Below are 23,906 nucleotides of genomic sequence, written 5' to 3'. Positions count from 1 at the left end.
CTTGGAAGAGCAGACGGAGTTCACTGTTTTAGTTTTAGTCTTCAGTCTAACTCTTAAATGTAGTCTTCCTAGACAACAAATGGAGTTCATGGGATATCTCTTCATGAAATATACAAGAATCTAGAATAGAAACCGGCAAAAAGAAAAATCAAAATGAGTCGTAATTAAAAAGCAAAATTCTAAATGCATTTTGTTGGCTGGCAAATGTATCTATTCAGAAAGCAAGATGAGGTACTAAAGTGATAAATGGACTTTGTTTTCAATGAAAGTCAAGAATACATGGACTCTGTTATCAACGTCTTGGAAGAGCAGTTGGAGTTCTCTGTTTTTGTTCTGCTTTCAAGCTAACTCTGAAACATAGTCTTTCCATACAAACAAATGTGCGGTTAATAATTCCTTGACCATGCTTCATGGGGTTTCTGGTGCTGAAAAGCACAAGCTCTCCTTCTCTTTGGGTTCAATCCAATCTAGAAAAGAAGTCAATATTAATTTGCCAGCAAGATAAATAAATTTAAATCAAATATTGTTTTCAAAATAGAATATGACAATCTACACCTTGAAAAATAAAAAAGTTTTCTGTTCATAACAATTTCACAAATATACTGAGTCTTAATTAAAGCTCCATCCACTTAATCTTAATGCGTTTAGTTAGCATTAATCGTGGGTCAAATGAGTCACTTGATAAATAACATAATTGTTGACATTATCAAATAGGTACAACCCTGGTAGCTATTAGAATGATTCGTGATATAAAAAGTATTCATATCATTTGTTTATACTGTTACTAAATTATTATCATCATCATGAAAAATTTAAGTACTAAATATTTAACAAATAACGATAATTCTATTAGCAATCCAAGTTCAATCTAAGACTTTTTCTTTTTATTTCAAAGTACTTAACTCACTAGTCATTTTAATTCATTTTGCAATCCATCGTGACCCTTCCATGTTACAACCTAATCAGTTTCATCAACAAAAAAGAAACAATGAAATCCAATGAATCAACGTGCATATCCATGTTAACAACCAGACATTGAGACACAAGTAGAATTTTGGATGAAATGCATATATTAATGTATTGAGATAATATGAAAAGAATAAACTGTTTGAATGAGAAAATTCACTCATTTAACTTACACATAGTAAAAGATGTCAAAGGCATAAAGTGTACCTTCACATGAAACTTAATTACTCGTCTATGTCCAAGTAGGGGATAAGGGAGATGAGGGGCCAATAGGAGCCTCCTTTGCAACTCTTTTCTTTCAAATTTGGGCATTTTACTATTCTCAAAACCAGAAGTGAAGACAACAACTTTTCTGGTAGATCCACCGTCTTTGGGCAGTTGCAAATGAAGAGATGTTGGAGGGAGGTGAGGTGTTGGAGTCCCGTTGAAACCGAATCCAGTTTCTCAAATCGATCTATGCCAAGAGAAGTAAGAGATGAAGGTAAAAGATGGGACAACTGCGCAAAGTTTTTCACATCATCATATGGTCCGCCATACAATGTTAAGTGAGAAAGTGAGGTTGGGAAATTCTGTGGGCCCCACTCTGAGATGGGCTTCTTCAACTCTCCTATTTCAAGCCGACACAATTTTGGAGGCCAAAGCCCACGAGGAAAGGATGCATCCATACTTGTACACTTTTTAATTGTTAGTTCTGTTAACGAGGTGAGATTCGGCAACTCATGGTCAGGAAATGACTCCATACCTGGACACTCTGATATACATAATCTGTTCAGGTGAATGAAGCAACTCAATTCACTGATGGATTTCAGATTTGGCCAATTAGCTATAAATACAAATTCAAGCATCTGCATTTTTGATTTTATAAGAAACCTTGTCTTCTCTTTTCCTCCCAACTCCTTTTCCGATAGTTTCTTGCAATCCCAAATGACAAGTGACTTGAGCTTCTGCCCTCCTCCTGTTGGGAAGGAGACGGATGTAATTGAATCACAATCCCAAATATCCAAAGTCTCCATGCTATCAGGACAACTGCAATGCTCCAAGCTGTTACAATTCCATACTCCCAACCAACTAAAAGATGTTAGGCTGCTCCCACAATTATCCTCCTTATCTTTCTCCCCTAAACTCACCAAATTTTCACATTTTCTTAACTCCAACATCTTTAAATTCATAAGAAGCTTACTTGCCTCTGCTTCTGATTCCCACAAGTATCTTATTTCATTACATTCGCTGATTTTTATTTCTTCAACTGCCCCTAGACACCCAATCATACCTCTCCACACCTCGTCAGTAAGCCCTGAAATATCATCTATTTCCAACTTGGTGATTGACAAAGCTATATCAACCAGGCTTTTCAATACACCATGACCACATTTTCTTAGTTTCAGAACCCTTAGTGAAGGTAGTGCTTCAAGGGAGACCCGGACCAGATTAGGACAATCTTCAATACAAAGCTCTTGAAGGCAAGGAAACGCCCCACTCTTTGTTGACCATTCCTCCCACCCTGACATACTATCAAACTCTAGGATTTCAAGTGAAGGAAATGCAAGATCGGTCCCAAGAAACTCCATACCTACAACCTTTACCTTACTCATCCCACCAATAAACAGCTCCTTCAGTGATGGTAGTTGCCCAAGCATTGGTAGAGAGGTTGATTCTTCACAGCTTTCTATCGACACTATAGTCAACCGACGATAGGATGGATCCCCAACCCAATTTGGAAACTCTACACCTCTATATAAAGAAATTCTGAGTTTTTCTAGAGTACCATTATAAGGCATCAGCTCATTGAGGATCTCTTTTTCAAGTGATTTTGTTCGAAGGACATTAAACTCATCACCCCAATCCAACACTAACTCACTAAACCTTTTTCGAGAGAAGTTCGCCTCACGTGCGTCCGCTGAATTTTCCACATTTCCCAGCCCATCAATACAAACTTTCCCATGGAGATTTTGCAAGTTCTTAAGCTCGGTTAATTTTAAGCCAATATCACTGGAGAGAGTGTGAAGACTTTTCAACTCACCAATCCCTAAGGGCATCGTCTTCAACATGAAACTACCCATCATGTCAAAATGCTGCAAATCTTTAAGCTTTGAGAAGCTCTCGGGCAACTTAATCAATTTATAACAGCTAGAAAGAATCAACGTCTGTAAATTATAAAGATTGCAGACATTTTCCGGTAAATGGGTAATTGAAGTCCAAGATAGATTAAGATACCGCAAGTGCTTCATACTACCCACCACTTCTGGTACCTCACTTATTGTAAGATGAGTCAAACTTAGGACCCTTAACAATGGTAACTCCTGAAGTAAGTCATTCAGGACCTTATTTGATAAATAAAATGTTATCCAACTTCCTACCACCCCAACAGACAATGCTAAAAATGTTCTCAAACTTTTAGCTCCTTTTAATGGCTTAAACCTTTTGTAAACCACATAATCCTCACAAACAAATGACATATGTCGTTGCTTTTTCAAAGGTTGCTTCCCAAATTCCTGTTTTATCTCAATGTCTAACCTTGAAAAAAAGTCTCCAGCAACATATGTGGCCATGTCATTCAGGAGGTCATGCATCACAAACAACGATTTGTCATGAGGAGCATGTTGAAAAAATGACCTTGACAGCAACTCTTCAAAACATTTCTGACCCCACTGCTGCATTGAATTTCTTGCAGCAGAGTGTTGCAAAAACCCTTCCGCCATCCACAGCAGAACCAACTCCTCTTTGTCAAACACATAGTCCTTGGGGAACAAAGAGCAGTATGCAAACAACAACTTCAAAGTGGCAGAAAGATCATTGTAGCTTAGTCTAAGAACAGGAACAATCTTATCTTCATTTCCTAAACTCCATATCTCACTATCCAACAGAGATTTCCATTCTTCCTCATCTGTTTTTGTCCTTAATAACCTTCCAAGTATTCTTAAAGCCAAAGGCAATCCCCCACATTTTTTCACAAACTGTTCCCCATATGGCCTTAGTGTTGGATGTGAATCAAAGTTAGGTACACCAAATGCGTGTTGAGAAAACAAAGACAAAGCATCTTCTTGTGATAGACGTTGCAGGGAGTCTATGCTATGCAGAGGGTCTTCATGAGAAAAACCCAGCTGTTTGAGTAATTGCTCCTTCCGAGTAGTCATGATTATTCTACTTCCAGAAGTCCCAGCATGAAATGGGCCCACTAATTTCTCCCAATCACCATAGCTTTCAGACCATATATCATCTAAAACTATTAAAAATAGTTTGTTCTGAAGTTTCTTTTTAAGAGCTTCTTGAAGCAGATTTAAATCTGCAAATTCCTTGTTTTCCCCAGTCACAGATTGATAGATAACTCTGCTTATATTGGGAACACTGAACTCATCAGAAACACAAACCCAGGCCCTGAGTTCGAAGTGATCCTTCACTTTCTTTTCATCATACAAGAGTCTAGCTAGAGTTGTTTTGCCAACTCCACCCATACCAACTATGGGCACGATGCTGAAGTTTTGACTCCCTGATTCATCTTTATCCCCCAACAGCTTCTCCAGCAATTTTTTCTTATCATCTTCACGTCCGACAATACCGCTTTCATCTACCAAAGACGCCTCATACCTTTCAATTTTTGGCTTTTCATATGTTATCACACTTAAACCAAGATTATTTTTTGCCTCTACCAGTTCTTGTAACCTGGTGGCAATATCATCTAACTTGGCATGCATCCTATTACTTTGTGAGAAACTTGTGCAACAACTTGGGATTAGTTTTCTTACCACACTGGTGGAGGCTCCACCCTCCTCGGTCAACTCACGATGAATAGCTTCTGTTGCAAGATCATCAAGTAGGTCGTCTATGTCATAAGCCAAATGTTGGAGATCATTCAGCCATCTTTTAACGGCTTCATTAGTTACTTCCTTCTGGGAAGCGTCGTTAAGCAGATCTTGGATTTGGTCTAATGTCTTCTTCAGTTTCTTGAGCTCAGATTCAATTCCTTTGGAGCGAACAATCTTCTTCAAGGCTTCAGATGCCAGTTTTTCAAAGACCACTGTCAAGAAGGCAGAAAGAACGATTTCAGCCATTGTTTATGCCAAGAGCAGAGAATATAATATAGAGGTGGATGAAATGGATGAAGAGAGAATGATTTCAATTATCAAGAGATGTTGATAAATTCGATGAACAGAGATCGATTTCAATTATTGTTTACAGTGAATATGTGTGGATTAAATTAACGCCCACCACAAATTTGTGGGCCCAAAAGTTGCAAGTTGCAATTGAGGAGTTACAGTGAATATGGGGATTAAATTATTCATGGCCTTCTTCTCTTTCTACTTCAGCCGGCGTTTCTCCAATGTTACCAACTCCGATGATTCTAACTCCGGAAGCCATCGGTTCATGCTACATATTGATAGAGATAAACATTGCGGACCAGATTACTCCACCGTCTTCTTCTCCATGATGTTTAATGTGAAGAGACAAATAATTGAAGCCGATGACGATTCCGAGGCGGAGACGGAAAATTCAGACCCATGATTCATTATTGGCGGTGGGGACACTTGTTTTACGTTTTTGTTTAGATAAAGTTGAAAAATAAAAATAAAAATAAAATATTATAGTTTTGATAATTTTTTTTAACAAAATTAAATTGTTTCCTATATATGGCTACAAATATTTTTATCTATTAAAATTATGACATCTGTCAACATTCCATATTTACTTAATTATCTCATTAAGAATATATATTAAAAATATATCAAATAAAATTAAATTGAAATGTGGAATGATGAACGTGTCATAATGTTAGTGATTAAGAATATTTGTAGGCATAAAAGATAGGAGGCAATTTAATTTTTTTTTTTAATATTGAATCATTTTATTTTTAATATATATATATATATATATATATATATATATATATATATATATATATATATATATATATATATATATATATATATATATATATATATATAGTCAAGATCAAATATCAATATAAGCTACATTTTGCAAATATAAATTTTAATGCTTGCAGTCAGTCATGGAAACAAACAACACGAAGATGCTATAAAATCCAAAAAAAAATATGTCAATGATATAATGGTCGTTTTTACATAGATCAAAAATCGTCCAACGGACTGATATAATACTAATTAAATACAATAGTGCAAAAGATGACCCCTAAGAATCAGGGCTAATAACATACCCTAACACTTATTTTTATGGATAAATGTTTCTGTATATAAAATTGCTTTAATATTATGTACAAATGTACAATAAATTTATATTTTAGATTTATTTAATTAATATAGTACATGGATTTTCCTAGGATACAATACTCTTTAGTATAATAAAAACTTAAGTTCAATCAGTATTAGAAGCCTTTTAAATTAATAAATATTAATTTATTAGTTAATAAATATTTATAGACATACTAATCCTAACAATATTAATTTGTAAATGTTTTTACAGTGAGTCCATTTTAACAAACCATTTCAATATTTTGTGTTTGTAGAGGATGATTGTTTGTGAGTCATGCGCTTAATTTGGATGATTTAAATTTTAAATCAAGAGTCGCATTGAATTTTGAACCACCGTGCACAGGATAACAATTTGAATTTGAAAACTACTTATCAAAATATTACCATTGTATTTTGTATTTTTTACTAAAAATAATAAGATAATCAGTATTTGGTAGACATTAAAAAAAAAAGGGGGACATATGGCCCACCATTACTCTTCAGCTCCTTCCACACAGTTCACCCTCGTCAAGTTTTATACAAATGACAAATCCACCATTACTCTTCAGTGGGCTAGAGGGTCGCCAAGCTGTCATGACATTGGATTTTGCATGGGCCTGTTCCGGTTCTTGGGTCCAGTTTTGGTAGTCCATGATCATTGGAATTACCAATAGGTGGGCTACATGATCCTATATAGTTTTTACAGAAATGCCCTTTTCGTCCTTGTCTTATTCTGGTCTCTCTACTCTATCTACTACCTTCAATATTTCATTATCTTTTTAGAAAGCTAGATGCAATAGACCATAATAAATAAATCAAAGAAAAGTCACTTTCTTTTTTCTTACATTTAACCTGAAAACTAATGTTGGTATATTATTAAACATGATAAATATCTTTCTGATATTAACATAATAACAACAGACATTCACTTTTTTCTTCATTCAACCAAATTAGGTTGCTATTTTTGGCATTATTAACAAAAGTTGATTCTTTTTTTCCTCCTGGTATGTCCTTTTCGCGGGTTCACTCTAACTAGAACCATAACCAAATGGAGCAGTGTGTTATTCGGTAATCAACACAATAGTTCCCAAAATTGTGATTGGAATTCTTGATAAAGATCTTGGAAGGGCTCATTGAGTCATTTTCACAAACACTTGCAGTGCATAAACCGATAAACCAACTAAAATCAGTTTATTTTTACAAGAATTCAGCCAACATTAGTGCACTCTTTTTGCTTACTCTTCTTAATCTCTCTTCTCATCTGGTTTCAGGTAAATCGTCTTGTTACAGTTTCAGATTATTCAGCTCTCCAATCCATCACACAAGATATCGTTGATTTCAGAGGATACTTGAGGAACTGTAAAGACAGGAATAGCGTGTGTTCATGTGGATGGGTAGGCGTAAAGTGTGGTCAAGGTCAAGTCACCGCAATATAAAGGATTACGAGGCATAAAGATGCGCTCAGGAAGAAATAATGCACGTCGGAAGAAATGATGCAAATCAATCCTTATTTAATTACATTAATTATAATTAAAATTGTTTAATTTTAATCTTTTATTTAGAAAGGTAATTTTAGTAATATCATACTATTTTATTTTGAACTTTAGATAAGTTTCTAATATTAAATTAGTTTTTTTTTAATTAAAATTTGAGTTTGGATATAAATGTAAATATTATAGTTTTAGAATGATGTATATATATATTTTAAAATTCTATAAGAATATTGATGTAATACATAAACTTGAGAAGGATAATATATGAAATTTTCCTTATAAAAATTAAAAGAAAGGACATTATGGTGATTCCATCAAACAAATTATAATCCAAATCAATTCATTTCCATGGTGAAGGCATTTTAGTATAAGTTTATACAATTGGACTTGGTGTAAATTGGTAAGAGATTGAGTATGTTGTGTAAAACATACAAAAATGTAACTTCTATATTAATAGTTATGTATGTGTTTCTACCTTCACCATCTAACTATTAGTATGTTTCGGTGAAGACATCATGTACAGACTTGTAAACACATGACTAAAGTTGATTTAGCATTTCAACTTAATGCAATAATTTTGGCCTTCCTTGATGAATTGAAGACTTGTAAAAAAGAAAATGGTGGTTCTAGATTTAAAGTTGTTGATTCTGTGAAGAGACCTCCCGTACAGTTACTAATACTAACAGTAAGAAAAATGGTGTTTCCAGACCTCGCAAATGAATGAAGAAGCTACTGATGAAATGGATGGAGAAGAGACATGAGATGATGAAGTACCTAAGGGACATTATGATAGAAACCAGAGTATGGGATATGTAGAATCTAGAAAGCTATTTGATTACTGAATGAAATGAAAATAGAACAAAATCAGTAAAGACCCAAATGGTTCTTCCTGACCTAATCAGAGAGTCCCTTCAAAGGGACAACCCTGCCCAAGCTAATGCCGAACACTCAAAACGCAAATGGAAAAGACTGAATGATCCATAACCCTAAGACTACAGTTATTTATACTAGCCTAGGGATCGGGTGCAAAACAGAAAATATAAATATTACAATTTGGTCCCTTCACTTTTCCCCTCTTTTATATAAGACCCATTCTTTATCATGTTCTCTATCACATTACTCTCAATTAAACAACCAACCGGTGTCTACAATAGACTTACAGTGGTAGTTTGATTAGGTGTCAATCAAATACTATTGTAATTATGAAAGTTAGTTTGCTCAAAGAAAGTATGGAAGAACCTAGAGTGGAGAATGGCAAAAAAAATCCAAAATGAGTAAAAAATTGAAGCATAATTCAAAGTGCATTTTGTCGCTATCTAATAACTTTATCATAAAGCAAAATGAGTTACTAAAGCTATACATCTACCAGCGAAAGTCAAAGTTACAAGGAGTTTGTTTTCAACTTCTTGGAAGAGCAGACGGAGTTCACTGTTTTAGTTTTAGTCTTCAGTCTAACTCTTAAATGTAGTCTTCCTAGACAACAAATGGAGTTCATGGGATATCTCTTCATGAAATATACAAGAATCTAGAATAGAAACCGGCAAAAAGAAAAATCAAAATGAGTCGTAATTAAAAAGCAAAATTCTAAATGCATTTTGTTGGCTGGCAAATGTATCTATTCAGAAAGCAAGATGAGGTACTAAAGTGATAAATGGACTTTGTTTTCAATGAAAGTCAAGAATACATGGACTCTGTTATCAACGTCTTGGAAGAGCAGTTGGAGTTCTCTGTTTTTGTTCTGCTTTCAAGCTAACTCTGAAACATAGTCTTTCCATACAAACAAATGTGCGGTTAATAATTCCTTGACCATGCTTCATGGGGTTTCTGGTGCTGAAAAGCACAAGCTCTCCTTCTCTTTGGGTTCAATCCAATCTAGAAAAGAAGTCAATATTAATTTGCCAGCAAGATAAATAAATTTAAATCAAATATTGTTTTCAAAATAGAATATGACAATCTACACCTTGAAAAATAAAAAAGTTTTCTGTTCATAACAATTTCACAAATATACTGAGTCTTAATTAAAGCTCCATCCACTTAATCTTAATGCGTTTAGTTAGCATTAATCGTGGGTCAAATGAGTCACTTGATAAATAACATAATTGTTGACATTATCAAATAGGTACAACCCTGGTAGCTATTAGAATGATTCGTGATATAAAAAGTATTCATATCATTTGTTTATACTGTTACTAAATTATTATCATCATCATGAAAAATTTAAGTACTAAATATTTAACAAATAACGATAATTCTATTAGCAATCCAAGTTCAATCTAAGACTTTTTCTTTTTATTTCAAAGTACTTAACTCACTAGTCATTTTAATTCATTTTGCAATCCATCGTGACCCTTCCATGTTACAACCTAATCAGTTTCATCAACAAAAAAGAAACAATGAAATCCAATGAATCAACGTGCATATCCATGTTAACAACCAGACATTGAGACACAAGTAGAATTTTGGATGAAATGCATATATTAATGTATTGAGATAATATGAAAAGAATAAACTGTTTGAATGAGAAAATTCACTCATTTAACTTACACATAGTAAAAGATGTCAAAGGCATAAAGTGTACCTTCACATGAAACTTAATTACTCGTCTATGTCCAAGTAGGGGATAAGGGAGATGAGGGGCCAATAGGAGCCTCCTTTGCAACTCTTTTCTTTCAAATTTGGGCATTTTACTATTCTCAAAACCAGAAGTGAAGACAACAACTTTTCTGGTAGATCCACCGTCTTTGGGCAGTTGCAAATGAAGAGATGTTGGAGGGAGGTGAGGTGTTGGAGTCCCGTTGAAACCGAATCCAGTTTCTCAAATCGATCTATGCCAAGAGAAGTAAGAGATGAAGGTAAAAGATGGGACAACTGCGCAAAGTTTTTCACATCATCATATGGTCCGCCATACAATGTTAAGTGAGAAAGTGAGGTTGGGAAATTCTGTGGGCCCCACTCTGAGATGGGCTTCTTCAACTCTCCTATTTCAAGCCGACACAATTTCGGAGGCCAAAGCCCACGAGGAAAGGATGCATCCATACTTGTACACTTTTTAATTGTTAGTTCTGTTAACGAGGTGAGATTCGGCAACTCATGGTCAGGAAATGACTCCATACCTGGACACTCTGATATACATAATCTGTTCAGGTGAATGAAGCAACTCAATTCACTGATGGATTTCAGATTTGGCCAATTAGCTATAAATACAAATTCAAGCATCTGCATTTTTGATTTTATAAGAAACCTTGTCTTCTCTTTTCCTCCCAACTCCTTTTCCGATAGTTTCTTGCAATCCCAAATGACAAGTGACTTGAGCTTCTGCCCTCCTCCTGTTGGGAAGGAGACGGATGTAATTGAATCACAATCCCAAATATCCAAAGTCTCCATGCTATCAGGACAACTGCAATGCTCCAAGCTGTTACAATTCCATACTCCCAACCAACTAAAAGATGTTAGGCTGCTCCCACAATTATCCTCCTTATCTTTCTCCCCTAAACTCACCAAATTTTCACATTTTCTTAACTCCAACATCTTTAAATTCATAAGAAGCTTACTTGCCTCTGCTTCTGATTCCCACAAGTATCTTATTTCATTACATTCGCTGATTTTTATTTCTTCAACTGCCCCTAGACACCCAATCATACCTCTCCACACCTCGTCAGTAAGCCCTGAAATATCATCTATTTCCAACTTGGTGATTGACAAAGCTATATCAACCAGGCTTTTCAATACACCATGACCACATTTTCTTAGTTTCAGAACCCTTAGTGAAGGTAGTGCTTCAAGGGAGACCCGGACCAGATTAGGACAATCTTCAATACAAAGCTCTTGAAGGCAAGGAAACGCCCCACTCTTTGTTGACCATTCCTCCCACCCTGACATACTATCAAACTCTAGGATTTCAAGTGAAGGAAATGCAAGATCGGTCCCAAGAAACTCCATACCTACAACCTTCACCTTACTCATCCCACCAATAAACAGCTCCTTCAGTGATGGTAGTTGCCCAAGCATTGGTAGAGAGGTTGATTCTTCACAGCTTTCTATCGACACTATAGTCAACCGACGATAGGATGGATCCCCAACCCAATTTGGAAACTCTACACCTCTATATAAAGAAATTCTGAGTTTTTCTAGAGTACCATTATAAGGCATCAGCTCATTGAGGATCTCTTTTTCAAGTGATTTTGTTCGAAGGACATTAAACTCATCACCCCAATCCAACACTAACTCACTAAACCTTTTTCGAGAGAAGTTCGCCTCACGTGCGTCCGCTGAATTTTCCACATTTCCCAGCCCATCAATACAAACTTTCCCATGGAGATTTTGCAAGTTCTTAAGCTCGGTTAATTTTAAGCCAATATCACTGGAGAGAGTGTGAAGACTTTTCAACTCACCAATCCCTAAGGGCATCGTCTTCAACATGAAACTACCCATCATGTCAAAATGCTGCAAATCTTTAAGCTTTGAGAAGCTCTCGGGCAACTTAATCAATTTATAACAGCTAGAAAGAATCAACGTCTGTAAATTATAAAGATTGCAGACATTTTCCGGTAAATGGGTAATTGAAGTCCAAGATAGATTAAGATACCGCAAGTGCTTCATACTACCCACCACTTCTGGTACCTCACTTATTGTAAGATGAGTCAAACTTAGGTCCCTTAACAATGGTAACTCCTGAAGTAAGTCATTCAGGACCTTATTTGATAAATAAAATGTTATCCAACTTCCTACCACCCCAACAGACAATGCTAAAAATGTTCTCAAACTTTTAGCTCCTTTTAATGGCTTAAACCTTTTGTAAACCACATAATCCTCACAAACAAATGACATATGTCGTTGCTTTTTCAAAGGTTCCTTCCCAAATTCCTGTTTTATCTCAATGTCTAACCTTGAAAAAAAGTCTCCAGCAACATATGTGGCCATGTCATTCAGGAGGTCATGCATCACAAACAACGATTTGTCATGAGGAGCATGTTGAAAAAATGACCTTGACAGCAACTCTTCAAAACATTTCTGACCCCACTGCTGCATTGAATTTCTTGCAGCAGAGTGTTGCAAAAACCCTTCCGCCATCCACAGCAGAACCAACTCCTCTTTGTCAAACACATAGTCCTTGGGGAACAAAGAGCAGTATGCAAACAACAACTTCAAAGTGGCAGAAAGATCATTGTAGCTTAGTCTAAGAACAGGAACAATCTTATCTTCATTTCCTAAACTCCATATCTCACTATCCAACAGAGATTTCCATTCTTCCTCATCTGTTTTTGTCCTTAATAACCTTCCAAGTATTCTTAAAGCCAAAGGCAATCCCCCACATTTTTTCACAAACTGTTCCCCATATGGCCTTAGTGTTGGATGTGAATCAAAGTTAGGTACACCAAATGCGTGTTGAGAAAACAAAGACAAAGCATCTTCTTGTGATAGACGTTGCAGGGAGTCTATGCTATGCAGAGGGTCTTCATGAGAAAAACCCAGCTGTTTGAGTAATTGCTCCTTCCGAGTAGTCATGATTATTCTACTTCCAGAAGTCCCAGCATGAAATGGGCCCACTAATTTCTCCCAATCACCATAGCTTTCAGACCATATATCATCTAAAACTATTAAAAATAGTTTGTTCTGAAGTTTCTTTTTAAGAGCTTCTTGAAGCAGATTTAAATCTGCAAATTCCTTGTTTTCCCCAGTCACAGATTGATAGATAACTCTGCTTATATTGGGAACACTGAACTCATCAGAAACACAAACCCAGGCCCTGAGTTCGAAGTGATCCTTCACTTTCTTTTCATCATACAAGAGTCTAGCTAGAGTTGTTTTGCCAACTCCACCCATACCAACTATGGGCACGATGCTGAAGTTTTGACTCCCTGATTCATCTTTATCCCCCAACAGCTTCTCCAGCAATTTTTTCTTATCATCTTCACGTCCGACAATACCGCTTTCATCTACCAAAGACGCCTCATACCTTTCAATTTTTGGCTTTTCATATGTTATCACACTTAAACCAAGATTATTTTTTGCCTCTACCAGTTCTTGTAACCTGGTGGCAATATCATCTAACTTGGCATGCATCCTATTACTTTGTGAGAAACTTGTGCAACAACTTGGGATTAGTTTTCTTACCACACTGGTGGAGGCTCCACCCTCCTCGGTCAACTCACGATGAATAGCTTCTGTTGCAAGATCATCAAGTAGGTCGTCTATGTCATAAGCCAAATGTTGGAGATCATTCAGCCATCTTTTAACGGCTTCATTAGTTACTTCCTTCTGGGAAGCGTCGTTAAGCAGATCTTGGATTTGGTCTAATGTCTTCTTCAGTTTCTTGAGCTCAGATTCAATTCCTTTGGAGCGAACAATCTTCTTCAAGGCTTCAGATGCCAGTTTTTCAAAGACCACTGTCAAGAAGGCAGAAAGAACGATTTCAGCCATTGTTTATGCCAAGAGCAGAGAATATAATATAGAGGTGGATGAAATGGATGAAGAGAGAATGATTTCAATTATCAAGAGATGTTGATAAATTCGATGAACAGAGATCGATTTCAATTATTGTTTACAGTGAATATGTGTGGATTAAATTAACGCCCACCACAAATTTGTGGGCCCAAAAGTTGCAAGTTGCAATTGAGGAGTTACAGTGAATATGGGGATTAAATTATTCATGGCCTTCTTCTCTTTCTACTTCAGCCGGCGTTTCTCCAATGTTACCAACTCCGACGATTCTAACTCCGGAAGCCATCGGTTCATGCTACATATTGATAGAGATAAACATTGCGGACCAGATTACTCCACCGTCTTCTTCTCCATGATGTTTAATGTGAAGAGACAAATAATTGAAGCCGATGACGATTCCGAGGCGGAGACGGAAAATTCAGACCCATGATTCATTATTGGCGGTGGGGACACTTGTTTTACGTTTTTGTTTAGATAAAGTTGAAAAATAAAAATAAAAATAAAATATTATAGTTTTGATAATTTTTTTTAACAAAATTAAATTGTTTCCTATATATGGCTACAAATATTTTTATCTATTAAAATTATGACATCTGTCAACATTCCATATTTACTTAATTATCTCATTAAGAATATATATTAAAAATATATCAAATAAAATTAAATTGAAATGTGGAATGATGAACGTGTCATAATGTTAGTGATTAAGAATATTTGTAGGCATAAAAGATAGGAGGCAATTTAATTTTTTTTTTTAATATTGAATCATTTTATTTTTAATATATATATATATATATATATATATATATATATATATATATATATATATATATATATATATATATATATATATATATATATATATATATATAGTCAAGATCAAATATCAATATAAGCTACATTTTGCAAATATAAATTTTAATGCTTGCAGTCAGTCATGGAAACAAACAACACGAAGATGCTATAAAATCCAAAAAAAAATATGTCAATGATATAATGGTCGTTTTTACATAGATCAAAAATCGTCCAACGGACTGATATAATACTAATTAAATACAATAGTGCAAAAGATGACCCCTAAGAATCAGGGCTAATAACATACCCTAACACTTATTTTTATGGATAAATGTTTCTGTATATAAAATTGCTTTAATATTATGTACAAATGTACAATAAATTTATATTTTAGATTTATTTAATTAATATAGTACATGGATTTTCCTAGGATACAATACTCTTTAGTATAATAAAAACTTAAGTTCAATCAGTATTAGAAGCCTTTTAAATTAATAAATATTAATTTATTAGTTAATAAATATTTATAGACATACTAATCCTAACAATATTAATTTGTAAATGTTTTTACAGTGAGTCCATTTTAACAAACCATTTCAATATTTTGTGTTTGTAGAGGATGATTGTTTGTGAGTCATGCGCTTAATTTGGATGATTTAAATTTTAAATCAAGAGTCGCATTGAATTTTGAACCACCGTGCACAGGATAACAATTTGAATTTGAAAACTACTTATCAAAATATTACCATTGTATTTTGTATTTTTTACTAAAAATAATAAGATAATCAGTATTTGGTAGACATTAAAAAAAAAAGGGGGACATATGGCCCACCATTACTCTTCAGCTCCTTCCACACAGTTCACCCTCGTCAAGTTTTATACAAATGACAAATCCACCATTACTCTTCAGTGGGCTAGAGGGTCGCCAAGCTGTCATGACATTGGATTTTGCATGGGCCTGTTCCGGTTCTTGGGTCCAGTTTTGGTAGTCCATGATCATTGGAATTACCAATAGGTGGGCTACATGATCCTATATAGTTTTTACAGAAATGCCCTTTTCGTCCTTGTCTTATTCTGGTCTCTCTACTCTATCTACTACCTTCAATATTTCATTATCTTTTTAGAAAGCTAGATGCAATAGACCATAATAAATAAATCAAAGAAAAGTCACTTTCTTTTTTCTTACATTTAACCTGAAAACTAATGTTGGTATATTATTAAACATGATAAATATCTTTCTGATATTAACATAATAACAACAGACATTCACTTTTTTCTTCATTCAACCAAATTAGGTTGCTATTTTTGGCATTATTAACAAAAGTTGATTCTTTTTTTCCTCCTGGTATGTCCTTTTCGCGGGTTCACTCTAACTAGAACCATAACCAAATGGAGCAGTGTGTTATTCGGTAATCAACACAATAGTTCCCAAAATTGTGATTGGAATTCTTGATAAAGATCTTGGAAGGGCTCATTGAGTCATTTTCACAAACACTTGCAGTGCATAAACCGATAAACCAACTAAAATCAGTTTATTTTTACAAGAATTCAGCCAACATTAGTGCACTCTTTTTGCTTACTCTTCTTAATCTCTCTTCTCATCTGGTTTCAGGTAAATCGTCTTGTTACAGTTTCAGATTATTCAGCTCTCCAATCCATCACACAAGATATCGTTGATTTCAGAGGATACTTGAGGAACTGTAAAGACAGGAATAGCGTGTGTTCATGTGGATGGGTAGGCGTAAAGTGTGGTCAAGGTCAAGTCACCGCAATATAAAGGATTACGAGGCATAAAGATGCGCTCAGGAAGAAATAATGCACGTCGGAAGAAATGATGCAAATCAATCCTTATTTAATTACATTAATTATAATTAAAATTGTTTAATTTTAATCTTTTATTTAGAAAGGTAATTTTAGTAATATCATACTATTTTATTTTGAACTTTAGATAAGTTTCTAATATTAAATTAGTTTTTTTTTAATTAAAATTTGAGTTTGGATATAAATGTAAATATTATAGTTTTAGAATGATGTATATATATATTTTAAAATTCTATAAGAATATTGATGTAATACATAAACTTGAGAAGGATAATATATGAAATTTTCCTTATAAAAATTAAAAGAAAGGACATTATGGTGATTCCATCAAACAAATTATAATCCAAATCAATTCATTTCCATGGTGAAGGCATTTTAGTATAAGTTTATACAATTGGACTTGGTGTAAATTGGTAAGAGATTGAGTATGTTGTGTAAAACATACAAAAATGTAACTTCTATATTAATAGTTATGTATGTGTTTCTACCTTCACCATCTAACTATTAGTATGTTTCGGTGAAGACATCATGTACAGACTTGTAAACACATGACTAAAGTTGATTTAGCATTTCAACTTAATGCAATAATTTTGGCCTTCCTTGATGAATTGAAGACTTGTAAAAAAGAAAATGGTGGTTCTAGATTTAAAGTTGTTGATTCTGTGAAGAGACCTCCCGTACAGTTACTAATACTAACAGTAAGAAAAATGGTGTTTTCAGACCTCGCAAATGAATGAAGAAGCTACTGATGAAATGGATGGAGAAGAGACATGAGATGATGAAGTACCTAAGGGACATTATGATAGAAACCAGAGTATGGGATATGTAGAATCTAGAAAGCTATTTGATTACTGAATGAAATGAAAATAGAACAAAATCAGTAAAGACCCAAATGGTTCTTCCTGACCTAATCAGAGAGTCCCTTCAAAGGGACAACCCTGCCCAAGCTAATGCCGAACACTCAAAACGCAAATGGAAAAGACTGAATGATCCATAACCCTAAGACTACAGTTATTTATACTAGCCTAGGGATCGGGTGCAAAACAGAAAATATAAATATTACAATTTGGTCCCTTCACTTTTCCCCTCTTTTATATAAGACCCATTCTTTATCATGTTCTCTATCACATTACTCTCAATTAAACAACCAACCGGTGTCTACAATAGACTTACAGTGGTAGTTTGATTAGGTGTCAATCAAATACTATTGTAATTATGAAAGTTAGTTTGCTCAAAGAAAGTATGGAAGAACCTAGAGTGGAGAATGGCAAAAAAAATCCAAAATGAGTAAAAAATTGAAGCATAATTCAAAGTGCATTTTGTCGCTATCTAATAACTTTATCATAAAGCAAAATGAGTTACTAAAGCTATACATCTACCAGCGAAAGTCAAAGTTACAAGGAGTTTGTTTTCAACTTCTTGGAAGAGCAGACGGAGTTCACTGTTTTAGTTTTAGTCTTCAGTCTAACTCTTAAATGTAGTCTTCCTAGACAACAAATGGAGTTCATGGGATATCTCTTCATGAAATATACAAGAATCTAGAATAGAAACCGGCAAAAAGAAAAATCAAAATGAGTCGTAATTAAAAAGCAAAATTCTAAATGCATTTTGTTGGCTGGCAAATGTATCTATTCAGAAAGCAAGATGAGGTACTAAAGTGATAAATGGACTTTGTTTTCAATGAAAGTCAAGAATACATGGACTCTGTTATCAACGTCTTGGAAGAGCAGTTGGAGTTCTCTGTTTTTGTTCTGCTTTCAAGCTAACTCTGAAACATAGTCTTTCCATACAAACAAATGTGCGGTTAATAATTCCTTGACCATGCTTCATGGGGTTTCTGGTGCTGAAAAGCACAAGCTCTCCTTCTCTTTGGGTTCAATCCAATCTAGAAAAGAAGTCAATATTAATTTGCCAGCAAGATAAATAAATTTAAATCAAATATTGTTTTCAAAATAGAATATGACAATCTACACCTTGAAAAATAAAAAAGTTTTCTGTTCATAACAATTTCACAAATATACTGAGTCTTAATTAAAGCTCCATCCACTTAATCTTAATGCGTTTAGTTAGCATTAATCGTGGGTCAAATGAGTCACTTGATAAATAACATAATTGTTGACATTATCAAATAGGTACAACCCTGGTAGCTATTAGAATGATTCGTGATATAAAAAGTATTCATATCATTTGTTTATACTGTTACTAAATTATTATCATCATCATGAAAAATTTAAGTACTAAATATTTAACAAATAACGATAATTCTATTAGCAATCCAAGTTCAATCTAAGACTTTTTCTTTTTATTTCAAAGTACTTAACTCACTAGTCATTTTAATTCATTTTGCAATCCATCGTGACCCTTCCATGTTACAACCTAATCAGTTTCATCAACAAAAAAGAAACAATGAAATCCAATGAATCAACGTGCATATCCATGTTAACAACCAGACATTGAGACACAAGTAGAATTTTGGATGAAATGCATATATTAATGTATTGAGATAATATGAAAAGAATAAACTGTTTGAATGAGAAAATTCACTCATTTAACTTACACATAGTAAAAGATGTCAAAGGCATAAAGTGTACCTTCACATGAAACTTAATTACTCGTCTATGTCCAAGTAGGGGATAAGGGAGATGAGGGGCCAATAGGAGCCTCCTTTGCAACTCTTTTCTTTCAAATTTGGGCATTTTACTATTCTCAAAACCAGAAGTGAAGACAACAACTTTTCTGGTAGATCCACCGTCTTTGGGCAGTTGCAAATGAAGAGATGTTGGAGGGAGGTGAGGTGTTGGAGTCCCGTTGAAACCGAATCCAGTTTCTCAAATCGATCTATGCCAAGAGAAGTAAGAGATGAAGGTAAAAGATGGGACAACTGCGCAAAGTTTTTCACATCATCATATGGTCCGCCATACAATGTTAAGTGAGAAAGTGAGGTTGGGAAATTCTGTGGGCCCCACTCTGAGATGGGCTTCTTCAACTCTCCTATTTCAAGCCGACACAATTTCGGAGGCCAAAGCCCACGAGGAAAGGATGCATCCATACTTGTACACTTTTTAATTGTTAGTTCTGTTAACGAGGTGAGATTCGGCAACTCATGGTCAGGAAATGACTCCATACCTGGACACTCTGATATACATAATCTGTTCAGGTGAATGAAGCAACTCAATTCACTGATGGATTTCAGATTTGGCCAATTAGCTATAAATACAAATTCAAGCATCTGCATTTTTGATTTTATAAGAAACCTTGTCTTCTCTTTTCCTCCCAACTCCTTTTCCGATAGTTTCTTGCAATCCCAAATGACAAGTGACTTGAGCTTCTGCCCTCCTCCTGTTGGGAAGGAGACGGATGTAATTGAATCACAATCCCAAATATCCAAAGTCTCCATGCTATCAGGACAACTGCAATGCTCCAAGCTATTACAATTCCATACTCCCAACCAACTAAAAGATGTTAGGCTGCTCCCACAATTATCCTCCTTATCTTTCTCCCCTAAACTCACCAAATTTTCACATTTTCTTAACTCCAACATCTTTAAATTCATAAGAAGCTTACTTGCCTCTGCTTCTGATTCCCACAAGTATCTTATTTCATTACATTCGCTGATTTTTATTTCTTCAACTGCCCCTAGACACCCAATCATACCTCTCCACACCTCGTCAGTAAGCCCTGAAATATCATCTATTTCCAACTTGGTGATTGACAAAGCTATATCAACCAGGCTTTTCAATACACCATGACCACATTTTCTTAGTTTCAGAACCCTTAGTGAAGGTAGTGCTTCAAGGGAGACCCGGACCAGATTAGGACAATCTTCAATACAAAGCTCTTGAAGGCAAGGAAACGCCCCACTCTTTGTTGACCATTCCTCCCACCCTGACATACTATCAAACTCTAGGATTTCAAGTGAAGGAAATGCAAGATCGGTCCCAAGAAACTCCATACCTACAACCTTCACCTTACTCATCCCACCAATAAACAGCTCCTTCAGTGATGGTAGTTGCCCAAGCATTGGTAGAGAGGTTGATTCTTCACAGCTTTCTATCGACACTATAGTCAACCGACGATAGGATGGATCCCCAACCCAATTTGGAAACTCTACACCTCTATATAAAGAAATTCTGAGTTTTTCTAGAGTACCATTATAAGGCATCAGCTCATTGAGGATCTCTTTTTCAAGTGATTTTGTTCGAAGGACATTAAACTCATCACCCCAATCCAACACTAACTCACTAAACCTTTTTCGAGAGAAGTTCGCCTCACGTGCGTCCGCTGAATTTTCCACATTTCCCAGCCCATCAATACAAACTTTCCCATGGAGATTTTGCAAGTTCTTAAGCTCGGTTAATTTTAAGCCAATATCACTGGAGAGAGTGTGAAGACTTTTCAACTCACCAATCCCTAAGGGCATCGTCTTCAACATGAAACTACCCATCATGTCAAAATGCTGCAAATCTTTAAGCTTTGAGAAGCTCTCGGGCAACTTAATCAATTTATAACAGCTAGAAAGAATCAACGTCTGTAAATTATAAAGATTGCAGACATTTTCCGGTAAATGGGTAATTGAAGTCCAAGATAGATTAAGATACCGCAAGTGCTTCATACTACCCACCACTTCTGGTACCTCACTTATTGTAAGATGAGTCAAACTTAGGACCCTTAACAATGGTAACTCCTGAAGTAAGTCATTCAGGACCTTATTTGATAAATAAAATGTTATCCAACTTCCTACCACCCCAACAGACAATGCTAAAAATGTTCTCAAACTTTTAGCTCCTTTTAATGGCTTAAACCTTTTGTAAACCACATAATCCTCACAAACAAATGACATATGTCGTTGCTTTTTCAAAGGTTCCTTCCCAAATTCCTGTTTTATCTCAATGTCTAACCTTGAAAAAAAGTCTCCAGCAACATATGTGGCCATGTCATTCAGGAGGTCATGCATCACAAACAACGATTTGTCATGAGGAGCATGTTGAAAAAATGACCTTGACAGCAACTCTTCAAAACATTTCTGACCCCACTGCTGCATTGAATTTCTTGCAGCAGAGTGTTGCAAAAACCCTTCCGCCATCCACAGCAGAACCAACTCCTCTTTGTCAAACACATAGTCCTTGGGGAACAAAGAGCAGTATGCAAACAACAACTTCAAAGTGGCAGAAAGATCATTGTAGCTTAGTCTAAGAACAGGAACAATCTTATCTTCATTTCCTAAACTCCATATCTCACTATCCAACAGAGATTTCCATTCTTCCTCATCTGTTTTTGTCCTTAATAACCTTCCAAGTATTCTTAAAGCCAAAGGCAATCCCCCACATTTTTTCACAAACTGTTCCCCATATGGCCTTAGTGTTGGATGTGAATCAAAGTTAGGTACACCAAATGCGTGTTGAGAAAACAAAGACAAAGCATCTTCTTGTGATAGACGTTGCAGGGAGTCTATGCTATGCAGAGGGTCTTCATGAGAAAAACCCAGCTGTTTGAGTAATTGCTCCTTCCGAGTAGTCATGATTATTCTACTTCCAGAAGTCCCAGCATGAAATGGGCCCACTAATTTCTCCCAATCACCATAGCTTTCAGACCATATATCATCTAAAACTATTAAAAATAGTTTGTTCTGAAGTTTCTTTTTAAGAGCTTCTTGAAGCAGATTTAAATCTGCAAATTCCTTGTTTTCCCCAGTCACAGATTGATAGATAACTCTGCTTATATTGGGAACACTGAACTCATCAGAAACACAAACCCAGGCCCTGAGTTCGAAGTGATCCTTCACTTTCTTTTCATCATACAAGAGTCTAGCTAGAGTTGTTTTGCCAACTCCACCCATACCAACTATGGGCACGATGCTGAAGTTTTGACTCCCTGATTCATCTTTATCCCCCAACAGCTTCTCCAGCAATTTTTTCTTATCATCTTCACGTCCGACAATACCGCTTTCATCTACCAAAGACGCCTCATACCTTTCAATTTTTGGCTTTTCATATGTTATCACACTTAAACCAAGATTATTTTTTGCCTCTACCAGTTCTTGTAACCTGGTGGCAATATCATCTAACTTGGCATGCATCCTATTACTTTGTGAGAAACTTGTGCAACAACTTGGGATTAGTTTTCTTACCACACTGGTGGAGGCTCCACCCTCCTCGGTCAACTCACGATGAATAGCTTCTGTTGCAAGATCATCAAGTAGGTCGTCTATGTCATAAGCCAAATGTTGGAGATCATTCAGCCATCTTTTAACGGCTTCATTAGTTACTTCCTTCTGGGAAGCGTCGTTAAGCAGATCTTGGATTTGGTCTAATGTCTTCTTCAGTTTCTTGAGCTCAGATTCAATTCCTTTGGAGCGAACAATCTTCTTCAAGGCTTCAGATGCCAGTTTTTCAAAGACCACTGTCAAGAAGGCAGAAAGAACGATTTCAGCCATTGTTTATGCCAAGAGCAGAGAATATAATATAGAGGTGGATGAAATGGATGAAGAGAGAATGATTTCAATTATCAAGAGATGTTGATAAATTCGATGAACAGAGATCGATTTCAATTATTGTTTACAGTGAATATGTGTGGATTAAATTAACGCCCACCACAAATTTGTGGGCCCAAAAGTTGCAAGTTGCAATTGAGGAGTTACAGTGAATATGGGGATTAAATTATTCATGGCCTTCTTCTCTTTCTACTTCAGCCGGCGTTTCTCCAATGTTACCAACTCCGACGATTCTAACTCCGGAAGCCATCGGTTCATGCTACATATTGATAGAGATAAACATTGCGGACCAGATTACTCCACCGTCTTCTTCTCCATGATGTTTAATGTGAAGAGACAAATAATTGTAGCCGATGACGATTCCGAGGCGGAGACGGAAAATTCAGACCCATGATTCATTATTGGCGGTGGGGACACTTGTTTTACGTTTTTGTTTAGATAAAGTTGAAAAATAAAAATAAAAATAAAATATTATAGTTTTGATAATTTTTTTTAACAAAATTAAATTGTTTCCTATATATGGCTACAAATATTTTTATCTATTAAAATTATGACATCTGTCAACATTCCATATTTACTTAATTATCTCATTAAGAATATATATTAAAAATATATCAAATAAAATTAAATTGAAATGTGGAATGATGAACGTGTCATAATGTTAGTGATTAAGAATATTTGTAGGCATAAAAGATA

The 23,906-nt window shown here is 35.3% G+C and overlaps 3 protein-coding genes across 3 annotated transcripts; all 3 read right to left on the bottom strand.

Moving 5' to 3' along the window:
- Positions 1 to 69: 69 nt before the first annotated feature.
- LOC128132694 (putative disease resistance protein At3g14460) lies at positions 70 to 5,072 on the bottom strand. Its single transcript, XM_052769563.1, has 2 exons — positions 1,174 to 5,072; positions 70 to 467 (listed from the first exon to the last, which is right to left on the bottom strand). The coding sequence occupies exon 1, from the start codon at positions 5,013 to 5,015 to the stop codon at positions 1,191 to 1,193; it is 3,825 nt and encodes a 1,274-aa protein (XP_052625523.1). The 5' UTR covers positions 5,016 to 5,072; the 3' UTR covers positions 70 to 467; positions 1,174 to 1,190.
- Positions 5,073 to 9,137: 4,065 nt separating this feature from the next.
- On the bottom strand, positions 9,138 to 14,136 carry LOC128132693 (putative disease resistance protein At3g14460). Its single transcript, XM_052769562.1, has 2 exons — positions 10,242 to 14,136; positions 9,138 to 9,535 (listed from the first exon to the last, which is right to left on the bottom strand). The coding sequence occupies exon 1, from the start codon at positions 14,081 to 14,083 to the stop codon at positions 10,259 to 10,261; it is 3,825 nt and encodes a 1,274-aa protein (XP_052625522.1). The 5' UTR covers positions 14,084 to 14,136; the 3' UTR covers positions 9,138 to 9,535; positions 10,242 to 10,258.
- A 4,071-nt stretch (positions 14,137 to 18,207) lies between these two features.
- On the bottom strand, positions 18,208 to 23,209 carry LOC128132692 (putative disease resistance protein At3g14460). The gene is made up of 2 exons (XM_052769561.1): positions 19,312 to 23,209; positions 18,208 to 18,605 (listed from the first exon to the last, which is right to left on the bottom strand). Exon 1 carries the CDS (start codon positions 23,151 to 23,153, stop codon positions 19,329 to 19,331), a length of 3,825 nt encoding a protein of 1,274 aa, XP_052625521.1. The 5' UTR covers positions 23,154 to 23,209; the 3' UTR covers positions 18,208 to 18,605; positions 19,312 to 19,328.
- Between the last annotated feature and the right edge of the window lie 697 nt (positions 23,210 to 23,906).

This window comes from Lactuca sativa, chromosome 3, assembly GCF_002870075.4.
Source record: "Lactuca sativa cultivar Salinas chromosome 3, Lsat_Salinas_v11, whole genome shotgun sequence".
Taxonomy (NCBI): Eukaryota; Viridiplantae; Streptophyta; class Magnoliopsida; order Asterales; family Asteraceae; genus Lactuca; species Lactuca sativa.
The sequence above is the reverse complement of the archived record's forward strand: the minus strand, read 5'-3'. Positions and strand labels throughout refer to the sequence as shown.

Coding starts and splice junctions, on each gene's coding strand:
- LOC128132693 (XM_052769562.1), bottom strand. CDS start 14,083: ATGGCTGAAATCGTTCTTTCTGCCTTCTTGACAGTGGTCTTTGAAAAA.
- LOC128132692 (XM_052769561.1), bottom strand. CDS start 23,153: ATGGCTGAAATCGTTCTTTCTGCCTTCTTGACAGTGGTCTTTGAAAAA.
- LOC128132694 (XM_052769563.1), bottom strand. CDS start 5,015: ATGGCTGAAATCGTTCTTTCTGCCTTCTTGACAGTGGTCTTTGAAAAA.